The 19,031-nt window shown below is 48.6% G+C and overlaps 1 protein-coding gene across 2 annotated transcripts in view; it reads left to right on the top strand.

Annotated features, from left to right (window-relative positions):
• Window positions 1–19,031, top strand: part of KIF3C (kinesin family member 3C) — a 47,032-nt gene that overhangs the window by 16,399 nt on the left and 11,602 nt on the right. For both annotated transcript variants that reach the window (XM_084829560.1, XM_084829561.1), the window contains exons 2-3: window positions 18,217–18,318; window positions 18,613–18,735. In XM_084829560.1, coding sequence (XP_084685686.1) covers window positions 18,217–18,318; window positions 18,613–18,735 — 225 coding nt within the window. The remainder of the gene's footprint in view (window positions 1–18,216; window positions 18,319–18,612; window positions 18,736–19,031) is intronic.

Below are 19,031 nucleotides of genomic sequence, written 5' to 3' on the forward strand. Positions count from 1 at the left end.
CAGTTGTTCTCCGAGGCCCTGCTCTCAGGCCTCCACATTGCTGAAGCTTGGCACATGGGAACAAGAGGTGGCAGCAGCAGGGACTTTTCAGCTGTGGCATCGGCACAGTCCTCCTAGCCCCTTCACTGCATTCTTTTAGACACCTCATGAAACAGGGCTATTCAGGGAAGGCTTTGAATCATAGAATCATAGAATAGTAGGGTTGGAAGGGGCCTGTTTGGAGGAGGCTGATGCTTTTGTTGTTTTCTGTTCTGTTTTGCCTTATTCATTCATTCATTCACTATTACATTTATAGCCCACTGTTTTTCTTCCTGCAAGGAACCCAAGGCAGCTTCCATGGTCTTCCTCCTCTCCATTTCATCCTCACAACAACTCTGTGAGGTGGGTCAGGCTGAGAGTTGGTGACTGGACCAGGGCTACCCAGGGAGCTTCATGGCGGGCCCATACCACCTGGGGCTCCCCAGTCCCAGCCCAGCGCTCCAGCGATACCATGCAGGGTTCCACCACACTGGCCTCATCTCTTTCTTTATCTCTTTCTTTCATTCTTTCTTAGTCTGCTGACTGCATTATTGTTTTAGCTGGACAGGTTATATTAGGCTGCCAACTGCCTTTTTATATTGATGTTCTTTGTTCTGTATTATTGTCTTGATTTCACAGATCCGATTGTTAGCCGCTTTAAGGGTTTTTTTAAGTGAAATAATTTCCAAACGAATGAATTAAGTGGTGCCCCTCTGGGATCACCACCCAGCCAGGCCGGCCCTGCTCTGTTGGGGTGGGCAGGGAGCCCTGGCTCTTCGAGTCTGCTCCTTCCTTGGGCTTCGATATCTAGAAGCTCCCACATTCCACTGCGCAGGGGCCGCCTGGCCAGCTTTTCATCCAAGGTAGGCAATTTCCACAAAAAGCTTATTTCATTGCTCATCTGTCTTGGATTTCAGCAGATATAATCCTGTAGATTACAGACCAAATTGGCTTACCTCCAAGTACTTGGTTTAACTGGATTGTGCATCTGCAGCAGATGGGAAGTTTGTCCTAATGGATAACCTAAATCTATCTTGTTGTAATTTAAACTCAGGGATGCTTATCTTACTGCCGCTGCAGTGCAGGGATAGTGATCACCTTCACCTCTGCACCTGCCAGGGGGCCAGCGTTAAAATTGGAGCACTTGTGCTGGATATGGAAGGAGATGGGAAGCCAGTGAGGGTCTGATGAGGGGCACTGTGTGTTCAGAACAACAGCAGAGAGGAATCCTTTGGCAGTGGAGCTCTGGAGAGAGGCGAGAATTCCTTTATGCACGTGTAGAGATCCAGCCAGTTCCCCCGCCATCAGGGTCTGTGCCAAAGTATTTCCAGGGAAGAGGGCACGTGCTCCTGGCAGGCACAAGCCTCGGCGATTCTGAAACATCGCCCCACTCCTGCTCCCAGACCTTCCTCCCAAGCCAAGCTTACTCTGGAGCCAGGAAGACCTGCCCCCCCGCTTGTGACTTGGCATCTCCTTGGACACCCTTCCGTCCTTGCTCGCCTTCCGCGGCCCTGAGCCTCAGGCAGCCAACAGATGCCACAGGTAACTGTCCGGCTGGTTTCTGCTGCCTTTGGAAGGTTAATCTTGATGCCATCTTTGGTGGCGGCATCTCCCAGAAGGGCTGTCTGGCTCTCTCTGTGCTCCACATTCACAGTCCGGCCCAGTTTCTGGCGAGTGGTTACTTAGGGCCACAACAACCCCCCTTCCTATACCCTATTGCCTCTCCGTGGTCCAAACACTTGTTCTTAGAGGGGGGGAGGGTGATAAGTCCCAGCTAGGAGCATTGGGGGCATAGTCAGCAGGAGGAATAAGCTGGAGCTGGAAGGCAGCCCATTGCCGCCCTGACCTCTGGATGACGAGAAGGCCTTTCCCAGTCTCTCTTCAGTGGGGAAAGGTGGGGGCGGCATGAATAAGGAGTCCCAACCTTTGATTAAAGGAGGAAGCCCAGCGCTATGCAAAAAATTAGACACGGATGGCGTCCTGGCCTTTGCAGAGGGCTTTGGGCAAGTTTTTCTCTCTCTGCCTCAGTTCCCCCATCCACCAAATGGACATTTGTGGTGACTGAGGATGACAGAGATGATGACCGTACAGCACTCTTAATGCTAAAAGGTATAAGGAGAAATAGTGAGCTGAAATTATAAATCGCGAGGCTGTTCATACAAGGCTTCCCCCTGCAATTATTTATTTATTTGTAATACTTATATACCACTTAATAAAATACACCATTAAAAACCATTCCAACTACAATAACAATAACGCCCCACCATTTCACAAGCATGTTTGAACCAGCTGTGTCCCCTGCACCCTCACCCCAATCCCAACAGTGAAGCAACATCTTTCTGTTTGGGGAAGCATCAGGCCAGCCAAGTGATTCTCCTTGAAGCAGGGTTTCCCTTGCCCTTCAGTAGAATGATCTGGCTGTCAAGTGACTCATGAGGGTCTTGGGGCTGATTCCTCCCTAGTGATTGAGCTGGGGGTGAGGAAGAGTTGCTCCACAGATATTGGGGAGGTACTAGTAGTAAGGGGTGAATCTGTGCATTTTATGTGTTTGTGACATCCATCCAGCACTGGTTGAGTTATAAGAACATGAGAAGAGCCCTGATGCTGGATCAGGCCAAGGGTCCACCTAGTCCAGCATTCTGTTCACGCTGTGGCCATCCAGCTGCCCAGGGGAAACCCACAAGCAGGACACGAGTGCAACAGCACCCTCCTGCCTGTGTCCCCCATCAACTGATGTACACAGGCTCACTGCCTCTGATACTGGAGGTAGTACAGAGCCATCAGGACTAGGATAAGCCCCCCCATAGCCCTGCTGATTTCTCTGATCAGAGATAACAGCATGGAGCCCTCCAGTAGGTGATCCTCCAGGGACCCAGCTCCATGGGCCGGATGCAGAATTTCTCTCTCTTTTAAAAAAAAAAACTTTTAATTCTATTTTTTAACTTTATGAATGAAATACACAATACCAACAACCTAATAAATAACTACAATTTCCAAACAATGCAGTATTCTTAAGAGGACATAGCGATAAAGAAAAAGAAAACAAAAGGAGAGGGAAGAAAAGGAAAAAAAGAAAAAATATATAAATAATCATTTTAAAAAAATTAATTTAAACTCCATTACATAAAAACTTCAAATCCCATTCTGCTTAAAAATTATATCTAATAATTGGCAATATTACAATTCAATACAACATAAATAATCAACCTAACATTTCAGTATAATATTATCAGTCTTATAGCAAGGAAGCAGGCCTACAATTCATTTCCAGTAACCATATATTGCCCTTCAGCTAACATATAGTAATAAAGCTTAACAATTTAACCAACCAAAAATCTTACTAACCAGTAATAATAATAATAATAATGAGATTTAAGAGTATATATAATAATAATAACAAATCACTAATAACTTTTATAATATTTTATAATAAGCTTAAAATCAACCTCACAACAATCACTAATATATTTTGTAGTAGATCTATAAATGAGTGTACACATTATACAGTATATCATATCCATTTTAAAAAGAAAGATTTTTAAAAAAGAGAAAAGGGAAAAAAAAAATAAATTCTGACCTAGCTTGTATCTTCCAGACTAAACATAACCAGTTAGCAAAACATGTTTGTAGATTCCAGTTCATGGTGCTGGAACAGACATCTCACATGATTTTCCATTTAGCTGCACCTCCACCCTTTCATGATTTAGGAACTTCTTCATCTGGCCTTCAGAAAAGATGCAAAATGCAGCAGGATATTTTAAATGATATTGTAAATTCATTTGTTTTGCCAAATTTTTCACCATAGTAAATTGCCTTCTTTTACCAGAAATTTCTTTGATGTAATCCAGAAATAGCATAACTTTATCTTGTTTCCAAAAAAGGTTTCCAGCCGCTCTTGCCAAATGCAGGATATAATTTTTTGTGGAGATTCTTGCAAATTGGGCTATAATCGTATAACCAGTCCCTTTGGCATTTGACACACGTAAAGCCTGCTCAATATCAAATGAATAATCAGATGGCACAAGGAGTATCTCATGCAGGAACTTATCTACAAAAGTAGACAGGATTACATCAGTAGGTAAATATTTAATCCCAATAATACGTACATCTGCCCTGCGCGCTGACGCCTCCAGTTGAGAAATTCTGACAGAAAACTCATTGAAAAAAGCTTGTGACATAGTTTCATTCCCTGCCAGTTGATGTTGCAACTTGTTAACCATCACCTCCATTTTTTTGCCAAGACGTGTTAATTAAATCCACAGCCCCTTGCAGGGCAGTAATGGAATTCTGGATGGTATCCAGCCTCTTTGCCTGCTCCGCAAATTGCAAGGACAAAGTTTTTATCAGAGCAAGTAACTCCTCTGTATCTCCGCTTCTTGCTGCTTTTGCCAAGGGGGGTGGGTGGAGATCCCCTTTTCCCCGTCTTAATGTAGTCATCCTTCTCTTCAAACAGATCTTGCAGGTTCTCAAATATTCTTGATATTTCTTATTCCATTCCTCAGATGTCGTTGGTGTTTCTTAATCCATAAACTACAATGGAGCACGTCAGCCCTAGTTTCTCCTAATTAATTAGGAGGTTCACACAGCTTTGAGCGATGGTTATGCTCTGGCAGACTAGCCCTGGAGTTCAGCCCCCCTGCTATCACACCGAGAGATAAATGGCCCCTAACATTTATTTTTTTCTTTTTGAACACACACTTCCACACCAGTGGGACTCTGCTTTTAACCTCTACTGAGTAGAGGAGCAGGCACAGGCTAGTCTAGAACAATCACAAAGCTAGACACAAAAAGGGAAAAGAGACAATGGAAGGACAGGACTCTCCAGTGGTGGTGACCTGCAAGGTGGGTGCAATGTTTGCTTTCTTGCCTGAGAACAACATGGCCTACACCTGCAACAAGCGCAAGTTGATCACGCTGCTGGAGGAAAAAGTAAGTGGACTGGAGTGGCGACTGTCGACCCTCCGGGGAATAGGAGACCATGAAGAGTTCTTGGACAGAATGGGGGAACTACAGCAGCAAAGGGAAGACCAGAAGCTTGAAGAGCAACAGCAAGATGAGGCAGAAGTGGGAAATGCTGAGGAGAAGAAAAATGGAGTAGAGGATACTCCTTGGAAAAGGGTGACAGTTAGGAGAAGAAGAACGAGACGCCACTCTGCACCAGTGGAAGCAGTGGAGCTGTGGAACCGATTCCAGGCACTTGCGGATGTGACTGGAGGACAGCCTGCAGAGGAAGAATCACAGGGGAACCTGCATGAGAGTGAGCAAGAGGCTGAAGGTCAGTCAGACAGAGGCAATGAAACCCAGGCCTACAACAAGAAGAAAAGAAGAGTGGTAGTAGTGGGAGACTCCTTGCTGCGTGGGATCGAGACCCAAGTATGTCGCGAAGACCCGTGGACTCGCCAGGTATGTTGTCTCCCAGGAGGACGGATTAGAGACATGACTGAAAGGTTGCCTGCACTCATAAAGCCCACTGACAGGTATCCCTTTCTTCTCAGCCATGTGGGAACAAATGATACCGCCAAGCGGAGCTACAAAGAAATCACGTCAGACTTTGAAGCTTTGGGAAGGAAACTCAAAAACTTTGGGGCCCAGATAGTTTTCTCATCCATCCTTCCAGTAATTAGAAGAGGGATAGAAAGGGAATGAAAAATATTCCGGGTGAATGACTGGCTATGAAGGTGGTGTCGACGAGAGAGATTTGGATTCTGGGACCACGGGCTATACTTCCTGGAAGATGGGCTGTTGGCAAGGGATGGGTTGCACCTCACAAGGGCTGGGAAGAATGTGTTTGGCCACAGCATGAAGAACTTCATCAGGAGGGCTTTAAACTGAATCCTACGGGGAAGGGAGATGTAAAGTTGGGGGTAACAATGGACATAGGCGCATGCACTGCAACTGAGAGAACAGCTCTAATAGCACCCAATAATAGTCTTCCGACACATGTAGGAAGAAAGCCAGACTATGAAGCACATGGTCTTCGATGTCTATATACTAATGCCCAGAGTATGGGAAACAAACAGAACGAACTTGAACTCTTAATACAGGAGGGAAATGATGACATGATAGGTATAACTGAGACTTGGTGGGATGACTCCCATGACTGGAATACAGCAACTGAAGGATATAACTTGTTCAAAAAGAACAGGAGGAACAGAAAGGGAGGTGGGGTTGCACTGTATGTGAAAAATACATATCTCTGCACAGAAATACAGGAGGATGAGCTTGGTAGCCCCATCAAGAGCATCTGGATCAAAATAAATGAAGCAAAGAATAAAAGGAACCTGGTGGTCAGAGTCTATCGGCCACCCAATCAAGGAGAAGACGAGGATGAAAACAAGGCCAAGCAACAAAGGAAGGGTATAGGCAGGTAGCACAGAATTGCAGGGATGGCATCAGGAAGGCTACAGCTGAGAACGAGCTGAGGTTAGCGAGGGATGCTGAAAGCAACAAAAAAGCTTTCTTCAGCTACGTGCAGAGTAAAAGGCAGAGGAAAGAAATGGTGGTTCAGCTATTGAATAAGGATGGCAAAATGATAACAGATGACAAGGAAAAGGCAGAAGTGCTCAATTTTTGGCTCAGTCTTCTCCCGGAAGATGGTCTATGACCCACCCACCCACCCCCGGCAAAGGCAAGGTTCAGGCTGAAAGGGCAGGATTGCAGCTTGAGATTGACAGGCATATGGTCAAAGAACACCTATTTACTTTGAATGTATTCAAATCTCCAGGGCTAGATGAACTGCATCCCAGAGTAATAAAAGAACTGGCAGAGGAACTCTCAGAACCACTGTCTATTATCTTTGAACAATCATGGAGGACGGGGGAAGTGCCAGATGAATGGAGGAGGGCTAATGTTGTCCCTATCGTCAAAAAGGGTAAAAAGGAGGAACCTGGGAACTACAGACCAGTCAGTCTGACATCAAGCCCTGGGAAAATTCTGGAGCAGATGATAAAGCAATCCAACTGTAGGCACCTTGAAAACAATGCAGTGATTACTCGAAGCCAAGATGGATTTGTCAAGAACAAATCCTGCCAGACGAATCTGATTGCATTTTTTGATCAAGTAACCTCCCTTGTGGACTGTGGGAATGCAGTGGACATCATAGACCTCGACTTCCGCAAAGCTTTTGACAAAGTGCCCCATGATCTCCTGATAAGCAAACTAGCTCAAAGTGGGCTAGAGGAAACAGCGATCCGGTGGTTCCACAGTTGGCTACAGAATCGGACTCAAAGAGTGCTTCTCAATGGGACCTTCTCCAACTGGGGAGAGGTAACGAGTGGGGTACCGCAGGGCTCAGTCCTGGACCCAGGGCTCTTCAACATTGTTATGAATGACTTGGAGGAGGAGGTGCAGGGAATGCTGATCCAATTTGCAGATGACACAAAACTGGGCAGGATAGGTAATATTTTGGAAGACAGAAACAAAATTCAAAGTGATCTTGATAGGCTGGAGTGCTGGGCAGAAAACAACAGAATGACATTTAATAGGGATAAATGCCAAGTTCTGCACCTAGGAAAAAGAAACCAAATGCACAGTTACAAGATGGGGGATACGTGGCTCCACAACACTACAAGCGGGAAGGATCTTGGAATTGTTGTCGATCACAAGCTGAATATGAGCCAACAATGTGATGTAGCTGCAAAAAAGGCCAATGCTCTTTTGGGCTGCATTCATAGAAGCATAGCTTCCAAATCCCGGGAAGTACTAGTTCCCCTCTACTCAGCACTGGTTAGGCCTCATCTGGAGTACTGTGTCCAGTTCTGGGCACCACACTTTAAGAAGGATGCAGACAAACTGGAGAGGGTTCAGAGGAGGGCAACCAAGATGAACAGGGGACTGGAAACAAAGCCCTATGAAGAGAGACTGAAAGAACTGGGCCTGTTTAGCTTGGAGAAGAGAAGACTGAGGGGAGATAGGATAGCGCTCTTCAAGTACTTGGAAGGTTGTTGCAGAGAGGAAGGCCAGGATCTCTTCTCCATCATCCCAAAGTGCAGGACACCGAATCATGGGCCCAAGTTCCAGGAAGCCAGATTCTGGTTGAACATCAGGAGAATCTTCCTGACTGTTAGAGCAATACGACAATGGAACCAATGACCTAGGGAGGTGGTGGGCTCTCCCACACTGGAGGCATTCAAGACGAGGCTGGACAGCCATCTGTCAGGGATGCTCTGACTTGGATTCCTGCATTGAGCAGGGGGTTGGACTTGATGGTCTTGTAGGCCCCTTCCAACCCTTCTATTCTATGATTCTACTGTTTGCATATGTCTATAATGATAATTGACTATTTATTCCTTCTCACAGCTGCCTGTACCACCATTTTGGCTGGACCTGCAGAGGTCCCTTCTTTGTAGCTTGCAGGGTAGAGAGGCATAAATGCCCCCCCCCTTTTTTTTTCTTTCTTTCTGGCCAGCTCACATTGCACTGGTACCTTAGGTTCTTTTCTTCCAGGGCATCTGGGACATAAGTGGCAGCCATTTATAGGGTCTTTTCTACTTTGCCATTTTGACTGTGTGCCATTTTGACTGTGTTTTTCCTCAACAACAATCCTGTGAGGTAGATCCTATCAGCCTCAGCTCTTTTTCTCCATTACATCTGATTCAGGACAAGTTGTGCATGACCTGGACTGGTGCTTAGATGGAGTGGTGGGCTAGATGAGAGCCGATAAGCTGAAGCTGAATCCTGACAAGACGGAGACACTGCTATTTGGTAGTTCTTGGGTCTGGGAATTAGGGAGTTTATCTGTCTTGGATGGAGTTCATAGAATCATAGAATAGTAGGGTTGGAAGGGGCCTACAAGGCCATTGAATCCAACCCCCTGCTCAATGCAGGAATCCAGTTGCACTCTCCATGAAAAACAGGTATGCCGTTTGAGGCCATTCCTAGATCTGTCATTGTCATTAGAAGCTCAGTGACTTCTGTGGCACGGAGCACCTTTTACCAACTTCGGATGTTGCGTCAGCTGCACACGTTCCTGGACAGGGATAGCTTAACCACTGTGATCTGCGCACTGGTAACCTCGAGACTGGACTACTGCAGTGCTCTTTATGTGGGGCTGCCCTTTAGGCTGGTTCGGAAGATGCAGCTAGTGCAGAGTGCTGCAGCGAGGCCGTGGAGTGGAGTGGCTTGCCACGTCCACATACCGCCTGTGCTGAGAGCTGCACTGGCTGCCAGTGTGCTACCGAGCCAGGTTCAAGGTGTTGTTTGTTCATATATTTAAAACATTTGTATCCCGCCCTATTTCATTAGGATCTCAGGGCGGCTTAGTATGGACATAAAAAGCCCTAAACAACTTAGGGCCTGGTCACCTGAAAGATCATCTCTCCCTACATAGGCCCGTTAGACCACTGTGATCTTCAGGGGAGGCCTTGCTGTCTGTGCCACACCCTGCAGAGTCCCACCTGGCAGTGATACGGCAACGGGCCTTCTCTGTGGCAGCCCCCTCCCTCTGGAATGGCCTCCCTCTGCGATACGTCAGGCACAGTCCATCATGTGCTTTCGACGATTATGAAAAACGTACTTGTTTACACTGGCTTTTCCCAACCACTAACTAATCTAAATGCTGTTCTTTTTTTAATGATATGTTGTTTTATAGTATGCTGTGAACCACTTCGGGATTTTTAAAATGGGAAGCAGTATATAAATATTCTAAAATAAATGAATAAATACTGACATTTTACAGAGGCTGAGAGACAGTGACTTGCTCTGAGCAGAAGCAGGACTTGAACCCAGTTCTTCCTGATCACACTGGAATCCAGTACTCACACTTCTGTCTCAAAGGCTTGCTCTCTTCCTTACATTGCCATGGGAGATGACTCCAAACATCCACTAATGTGGACACAAGACCATGATCCTGGAGAAACTGTGGCCAACCATAGCGCATAGCTGTCCTGCTGGATCAGAGCAAGGTGGGTCCCTCTCATCCAACAGTGGCCAACCAGATGCCTCTGGAAGACCACAGGCAGAACACGAGATGGGCTAAGCCCTCTCCCTCAGTTCCCCCCCCCGCAACTGGTACACAGAGGCATGCGCTATCTCTAAATATGGTCATCACACTGGTTCCAGGGCACATCGGAGTGGGAAGCAGACCCCTGAGACAAGGCTGGCATGATGGGATCTACAGAGGTGACTGCCTCTGCTGCCCACATCAAGCATCCCAAAGGGCAGTGGGGCAGCTGAACGTATTCTTTGCCAGACACAGCCTCCCTGCTGTGCATGGGGGAGCACACGCTCGCTGGCTAAGGCTTGGGAGACATAGGAGAGCTGACAAGTGCCTCCTGTGAGAGAGGAAAGCAGGAGGGGGCTGTTTCAAGAGAGAGCTGGAAGGAGCAGTACCCCGGGAACCCAGCAGCCTCGGACCATGAGTGCTGACCCACGGCATCGCCAGCCACACGGGCTGAGGGGTTTGTCTTGCCCTAGTTCCCCCATTTGAGGGAAATCTCGGGGTGGGATCGGATGTTCGCAGAGACCCACCAGGCATCTCCAGTTCTGGGTTCTTGGAACGCCAGCGTATTTGGATAATCAAGATATTTTGGCCCCTGAGGCAGCTCTTGACATACACACTCATTCACACGGCAGCACAGTCTAGCCAGAGGTTCTCCTGTGCAAGTTGCACTGAAGTGGGCAGAAGTTCTTAGGTAAAACAAATTTAGTTAGTTAAGTTTATTAATTGCCCATCTGGCTGGTCACCAAGCCACTCTGGGCAATGTACAAGCATATAATAAAACAGTTTAAAACAATAACATTCTACAAAAACATTTTCTAAAATACCCTAACCCACCCCCAATGCCTGCCTGAACAACGTTTTTAATGCACAGCAGAAGCTCATTAAAGAGCGGGCATGGCGGAGTGCCCTAGGGAGGGAGTTCCACAGAGTGGGGGCCACCACAGAGAAGGCCCTCTCCCTTGTCCCCACCAGTCTAGCTGTCCTGGCTGATGGGACAGAGAGAAGGCCATCCGAGGCTGATCTTGTTAAGCAGCCTGTCTGGTGTTGCTGGAGGCGCTCCTTGAGATAGGCTGGGCTGGAACCATATAGGGTTTTAAAGGTCAAAACCAACAACTTGAATTTGGCCTGGAAAACAACTGGTAACCAGTGCAACCCCTTCAACACTGGAATGATGTGATCTCGCTGGCGGCTGCCTTTAATCAGGCGAGCCACCATGTTCTGTACCAGCTGCAGCTTCCGAACCGTCTTCAAGGGTAACCCCACGTAGAGCGCATTACAGTGGTCTAAACGAGAGGAGACCAGGGCATGTACTACCGATGGGAGCAGATGGTCAGGAAGGAAGGGGTGCAGCCTCCGTATCAGATGGAGTTGATACAGCGCTGTCCGGCTCACAGCTGACACCTGAGCCTCCACGGACAGCTGGGAGTCCAAAATGACCACCAGGCTGCGGACCTGGTCTTTCAAGGGTAGCCGTACCCCATTCAACACCAGGTCAACATCCCCCAGCCTCCTCTTGTCTCCCACCAAAAGTACCTCGGTCTTGTCAGGGTTCAGCTTCAGCTTATTCCTCCCCATCCAGCCAGTCACCATCTCCAGACATTTGGACAGGGATTCCACGGCCAACCTTGGTGAAGATTTGAACGAGAGGTAGAGCTGCGTGTCATCCGCATATTGATGACACCGCACCCCAAACCTCCTGATGATAGCCCCCAGCGGCTTCACATAGATGTTAAATAGCATCGGGGAGAGGATGGAACCCTGTGGCACCCCACAAGTGAGCGGCCACGGGTCCAAAACCTCCTCTCCCAGTGCTACCCTCTGGTACCTGCGAGAGAGGAAGGACCGGAACCACCGCAATACGGTGTCTCCAATGCCCAACCCCTCTAGGCGGTCCAGGAGGATACCATGGTCAACGGTATCAAAAGCCGCTGAGAGGTCAAGGAGAACAAGGAAGGAGCATTCACCCCTATCCAGAGCCCTCCTCATATCATCCACCAAGGCGACCAAGGCTGTTTCTGTCCCATGCCCAAGCCTGAAGCCTGCCTGAAATGGGTCTAGATAATCGCTTTCTTCCAAGTGTGCCTTCAACTGCATCGCCACCACCCGCTCAATCACCTTGCCCCAAAATGGCAGATTCGAGACTGGGCGAAAGTTGTTCAGAACTTGGGGATCCAAGGAGGGCTTCTTTAAGAGTGGTCTTATCACTGCCTCGAGGGCTGATGGCATCACTCCCTCCTCAAGGTAAGTGTTCACCACCGCCCTGCTCCCCTCACCCAGTCTCTCTTTGCAGCCCATAATGAGCCAAGATGGGCAAGGATCAAGTAAGCAGGTGGTCGGCCTTACAGATGAAAGCACCTTGTCCACTTCATCAGAAGGAAGAAGCTGGAACCAATCCCACAAAACCGGTTTGCCACAGGCCGCGTCTTGCTCACTAACTGTATCCACGGCGCATGGAATAACACTCCTAATCCGATCAATTTTATCTGCAAAGTGCCTTGCCAAGGCCTCACAGGAGGCCTTGGAATGCTTCAGTGGTTCCAGAGCACCTGGACCAACCAGGCTCCAGCCCACTTGGAACAGCCTCCTGGGACAGCACTCTGCGGATGCGATAGAGGCAGCGTAATATTCCTTTTTTGCTGCCTTCACCGCCATGTGATAGGCTGAAGATACAGCTCTAGCCCGTGTCTGATCGCCTTTGGAGCAAGACTTCTGCCACCAGCGCTCTAGCCATTCCACATCCTGTTTCAGAGCTCGTGACTGCAGATTGAACCATGGTGCAGTCCGAGCCCTGTTCAGGGGGAGAGGGCGTTTCGGAGCCACCCGATCTAATGCCCCAGTGATTGCGGCATTCCAGCCACCCACCAGGGTCTCGACCGAGTGGCCGTTGGCGTGCCCCAGAGAATCCCCAAGCACGTTCAGGAATCCATTTGGATCCATAAGACGCCTGGGGCGGACCATTTTAATGGGTCCTCCACCCCTGCGGAGGGGTTGTGGAACCGAGAAGTCCAACGTCACCAGATAGTGATCTGACCATGACAAGGGGGTGGTGGATATACCCCCGACTTCCCAATCACTCCCCACTTCTCCAGAAACAAACACAAGGTCTGGTGTGTGACCGGCTACATGGGTGGGCCCAGTTAGAATATGGTGCAGCTCCCAGGAGGCCACGGTCTTCATGAAGTCCCGAGGTGCTCCTGTGAGGATGGCCTCCGAATGTACGTTGAAGTCCCCCAACACCAGTAAGTTAGGATGGAGAGACCTGGATGGAGAGAGGAAGTGAAAACATGCACGTTCCCTGGGGTGGGGGTGCCCTTGCAGGCTGGCCAGTCCCCGGGTGCAAACTGGAACCCTGGCCCAAGTGCCCTGGCCGCTGGCTTGCCTTTGAACCACCCACCTGGCTCCAGGTAGGGGGCTCCAGGGCTTGGGTGGGGAGGGGCTGCTCTCTGCAAGGCACACAGGAAGGAGGCTCGCGAGCTGGGAGTACTGTTGGCCCACGCTTGCCAGCAGCTGTGGGGCCCAGCCGCTGTGCAGAAGAAAGTGGCCCTGGCCACGGGCCAGCACCGCCCAGGATGTGTCAGAACCATGGCCTGGGAGCAAACACACCGTGGGGATGCTGCTCACAGCACCTCCCGCTTCAGAGGGCCGCGGCCTGGCTGGGCATTCCCCAGGGTGCAGGTGGGGGGCTCTCTGCTGCCTCCTCCTCACAGCAGCGGGACTAGGAGGGCAGAGCAGCACTCCTAAACTTGAGATCTGGAAGGGACACCCGGGAAGCACCTCACGCCAGCCTCCAGGGGGATGGTCCCCTCCAGGCCTCCCGCAACTACCCCGGGAGCTTGTGTTGTTTCTAACTCCACTTACTCATGCGCAGCATGACGCACGTCAACCTTGTTTAGGTTGTTCCTTCTACTCACGTGCTTCCTTGTCAGGGGCCACTAGGCAGGTGCTGCGATGCTCTTACTGCTGTTACTCGCTTCTAGCACGCTTTTTGCGTCAGGATCAATTGCAGCTCCTCCTCTGCTTTGCCATCACAACAGCCTTGCAAAGCTAGTTACTTTCTTCTCCATTTTACAGTGAAGGACTGTAAAGTGGGCCTGTGGCTTAATTGGGATTTAATTTAATTGGGATTTGGACCAGCCCTCATCCCAGTCCCAGGCCCAGCAGCTGCACCACACAGGTCCATGTTAGGCATTGGGCAAATATCCCAGTTTAATTTATCCACTACCAAAATTTCCAGAGAAATGGAAAATGCTTGATTGCATTTGCATCTTTAATTAATTAATTAAACAAAAACCAGCAGCACTGGGGGCCTCTGATCAGGACTGGGACCATGGTTGATTACTCATGAGCATTTGCAGGTCCTTTTCACGATGTCGTCAACCACCAGTGCCTCTCCCATTGTTTTTAAGCTTTATTCCGCCTTTTAAAAAAATGGCCAAAAATGCAGTAATAAATATAAACCACCATCAAAGTGATGGTGTATTTCCAGAATCGCTCAATATTGCATTGCCATCTACTGGCTGTATACATGAAAAGTATGGAACTTGCCCACAAAGGAAATGGCCAAAAGGGGGGGGGGATTTATTGTGCTGATCATAGTCCTGCAAATACTCTGGAAGATGAAGCCCCGGTAAGGGTGTGGGATTTTTTGCTTCAGTGTAGAGAAGCCTTGGGAATCAGCGAACTAAAATGGACAGGCATGGGCGAATTTAATTCAGGTGACCATCATATCTACTATTGTGGGCAAGAATCCCTTAGAAGAAATGGAGTAGCACTCATAGTCAACAAAAGGGTGGGAAAAGCAGTACTGGGCTACAATCTTAAAAATGATAGAATGATCTCAGTACGAATCCAAGGCAAACCATTCAACATCACAGTAATTCAAGTCTATGCCCCAACCACTGAGGCCGAAGAAGCTGAGGTTGATCGGTTCTATGAAGACCTACAACACCTTCTAGAACTAACACCCAAAAAAGATGTCCTCTTCATCATAGGGGATTGGAATGCTAAAGTAGGAAGTCAAGAAATCACCGGGATAACAGGCAGGCATGGCCTTGGTGTACAAAATGAAGCAGGACAAAAGCTAATAGAGTTTTGCCAAGAGAACATGCTGATCATAGCAAACACTCTTTTCCAACAGCACAAGAGGCGACTCTACACATGGACATAACCAGATGGTCAATATCGAAATCAGATTGATTATGTCCTTTGCAGCCAAAGATGGAGAAGCTCCATACAGTCAGTAAAAACAAGACCTGGAGCTGACTGTGGCTCACATCATGAGCTGCTTCTTGCAAAATTTCGGCTTAAATTGAAGAACGTAGGGAAAACCACTAAACCGTTCAGGTATGACCTAAATCATATCCCTGATGAATATACAGTGGAGGTGAGGAATAGATTTCAGGGATTAGACCTGATAGACAGAGTGCCTGAGGAACTATGGATGGAGGTCCGTAACATTGTTCAGGAGGCAGCAACTCAATCCATCCCAAAGAAAAAGAAATGCAAGAAAGCCAAGTGGCTGTCTGATGAGGCTTTACAAGTAGCTGAAGAAAGAAGGGAAGCAAAAAGCAAGGGAGAAAGGGGAAGATATATCCAACTGAATGCAGAGTTCCAGAGAATAGCAAGGAGAGACAAGAAGGCCTTCTTAAATGAACAATGCAAGGAAATCGAGGAAAACAACAGAATGGGAAAGACTAGAGATCTCTTCAAGAAAATTGGAGATGTCAAGGGAACGTTTTGTGCAAAGACGGGCATGATAAAGGACAAAGAAGGCAGGGACCTCACAGAAGCAGATGAGATTAAGAAGAGGTGGCAAGAATACACAGAAGAACTATACAGGAAAGATCTTAATGTCCTTGATAGCCATGATAGTAATGTCCTTGATAGCCATGATAGTGCGGTCACTGAACTTGAGCCGGACATCCTCGAGAGTGAAGTCAAGTGGGCCTTAGGAAGCATTAGTAACAACAAAGCTAGCGGAGATGACAGTATGCCAGCTGAGCTATTTAAAATCCTAAAAGATGATGCTGTTAAAGTGCTGCATTCAATATGCCAACAAATTTGGAACACTCAACAATGGCCGCAAGACTGGAAAAGGTCAGTTTACATTCCAATTCCAAAGAAGGGCAACGCCAAAGAGTGTTCAAGCTACCGCACAATTGTGCTCATTTCACATGCCAGCAAGGTTATGCTCAAAATCCTACAAGCTAGGCTTCAGTAGTATGCGAACCGAGAGCTACCGGAAGTACAAGCTGGGTTTCGAAGAGGCAGAGGAACTAGAGATCAAATCGACAACATTCGCTGCATCATGGAGAAAGCAAGAGAATTCCAGAAAAACGTCTATTTCTGCTTCATTGACTACGCTAAAGCCTTTGATTGTGTGGATCACAACAAACTGTGGCAAATTCTGAAAGAGATGGGAGTACCAGACCACCTTACCTGTCTCCTGAGAAACCTGTACGAGGGTCAAGAAGCAACAGTAAGAACCAGACATGGAACAACCGATTGGTTCAAAATTGGGAAAGGAGTACGACAAGGCTGCATATTGTCACCCTGCTTATTTAACTTATATGCAGAGTACATCATGAGAAATGCCGGGTTGGATGAATCAGAGGTCGGAATTAAGATTGCTGGGAGAATTATCAACAACCTCCGATATGCAGACGATACCACCCTAATGGCAGAAAACGAAGAGGATCTAAAGAGCCTCTTGTTGAGGGTGAAAGAGGAGAGTGCAAAAGCTGGTTTGAAACTCAACATTAAAAAAACGAAGATCATGGCATCTGGCCCCATCACTTCCTGGCATATAGAAGGGGAAGAAATGGAAGCAGTGACAGATTTTACTTTCTTGGGCTCCAAGATCACCGCAGACGGTGACTGTAGCCATGAAATTAAAAGACGCTTGCTCCTTGGGAGGAAAGCTATGGCCAACCTAGACAGCATAGTAAGAAGCAGAGACATCACCTTGCCGACAAAGGTCCGTCTAATCAAAGCTATGGTTTTCCCAGTAGTAATGTATGGCTGTGAGAGCTGGACTATAAGGAAGGCTGAGCGCCGAAGAACTGATGCTTTCGAACTGTGGTGCTGGAGAAGACTCTTACGAGTCCCCTGGACTGCAAGGAGGTCAAATCAGTCCATCCTAAAGGAAATCAACCCTGAGTGCTCATTGGAAGGACAGATAATGAAGCTGAAGCTCCAATATTTTGGCCACCTAATGCGAAGAGAAAACTCCCTGGAAAAGACCCTGATGCTGGGAAAGACTGAAGGCCAAAGGAGAAGGGGACGGCAGAGGATGAGATGGCTAGATAGCATCACGGATGCAATGAATATGAACTTGAGCACGCTCCGGGAGAGAGCGCAGGACAGGAAGGCCTGGCGTGCTATGGTCCATGGGGTCACGAAGAGTCGGACACGACTGAACGACTGAACAACAACAAAGAGAAGCCTTCAATCCTTCCCTGCATGCCATTTTCCTGATGAAAATGCCCTCCTTCAGAGCTAATTGTACAGGGAGGAAAAACACAAAGCATCAGAAATGTTCACTTGAATGAGGGGCCCCAAGGAGGCTTGTGGGAAAAGCAGCCTGTAGACTTGCTCCCTCCTCTCTTTAACCCCCTTTGCAGTGTGGATCCAGATGAGCAGGTCTTGCCAGCTGTGTTTAGCAGTCATTGCACACTGGGAACCAAGCTGAACCAGAGACCTCTTCCAGCCCTCTTTAGCACAGCTGCTTCTGCACATACCAGCTTCAGTTGCTGTGTGAAAGCAGCCCCCGTATGTAGGACCCATTCTGGATCATCAGCTCTTTGCTGGCTGCTGCAAGGGTGGTGGTTAAGGAGCAGACCTGCACCACATTCTGCACATAGCACCAGTTCTTAGATGATCACCCCAGGATGTGGCAGGGAGGGCAAGAACACATCGGAAGGACTCCAATGCAAGTCGGACTCTAAGGCCCATAGAGTAAGCAGAAGAGCTCACTACACAGGCTTGATCTTTGCAGGGTGTCCTTTGAACACTATGTCATCCATCATGTAACTGCCTTGAGTGCCATTTTTCTTAGTAGAAAGGCAGGGTACAAATCAAATAAGTCAGTAAGATAGACCCCTTTGGATGAATTAAGTCCCTGGGGGGAACCTTGTTCATCTGAATCCATCACCAGAGAGGATGGGAGTTCAGGCACGCTCAGGCCTGCTCTCAGCTGTCCGTGCAAATGCAGTGGAACCTCTAACCATCACCTTCTGCCTCTTTCTTCCTTTCTCCAGGCGATGGAGAGCAAGTTGCTGATTGGCGGGAGGAACATCATGGACCACACGAACGAGCAACAGAAGATGCTGGAGCTAAAGAGGCAGGAGATCGCAGAGCAGGTAGAGACCACGTGGGGGCCGGGCCAGCGACAGCCTCCCTCCCCCCACCCAACCGGGCTAGGATGGAGGTGACCCTTGCCAGCAGACTCCACCTGAGATCCCACTCGATGCACGCGCCACCCTCCCTTCAGCACAGGCACACTGCCTCCGCAGGAGAGCAGCCGGCTCTGCATGTGGGGATGAGCTGGGCAGCCCTCGGCCGTGGCTGCCAGGGCTGCGCGCGGTTCTTGTGTGAGCAGCGGCAGCTGCAGTGTGGTCACACTCAGGGGTCCTTGGCTCGGTCCTATAACACAGAAGCGACACGAGCGTGAGATGCAGCAAGAAGTGCTCTTGCGGGACGAGGAGACCATGGAGCTCCGGGAGACATTCACCTCTTTACAGCAGGAAGTGGAGATCAAAACCAAAAAGCTGAAAAAGGTGAGAGGTTGCCAGGGATACTGGGGCTGGGGGCCACTGGGTGGTGGCGGCAGCAGCAGAGAACTCCTTTGGAGGGTCTCTTGGGTCTCTCTCTTCAGCTATAGTCCTACCTACAGTTCGAGAATGCAGCCTTTGTGGGCCAAGAATCAGGGCCAATGCAGAGACCCCTCAGGGAATGGCGAGTCCCGCGGGCTGCACAGTGAAGAGTCTGTTTGGCTGGCAGAAGCGTTGCAGAGGACAAGGGCTGCCGTTCACATTACAGCTAAGGCTGGGGAGACCGCTCCCACTTTGCGCCT

Source organism: Heloderma suspectum, chromosome 1 (genome assembly GCF_057233095.1).
Source record: "Heloderma suspectum isolate Gila_16-S chromosome 1, 16-S_ref, whole genome shotgun sequence".
Classification (NCBI taxonomy): domain Eukaryota; kingdom Metazoa; phylum Chordata; class Lepidosauria; order Squamata; family Helodermatidae; genus Heloderma; species Heloderma suspectum.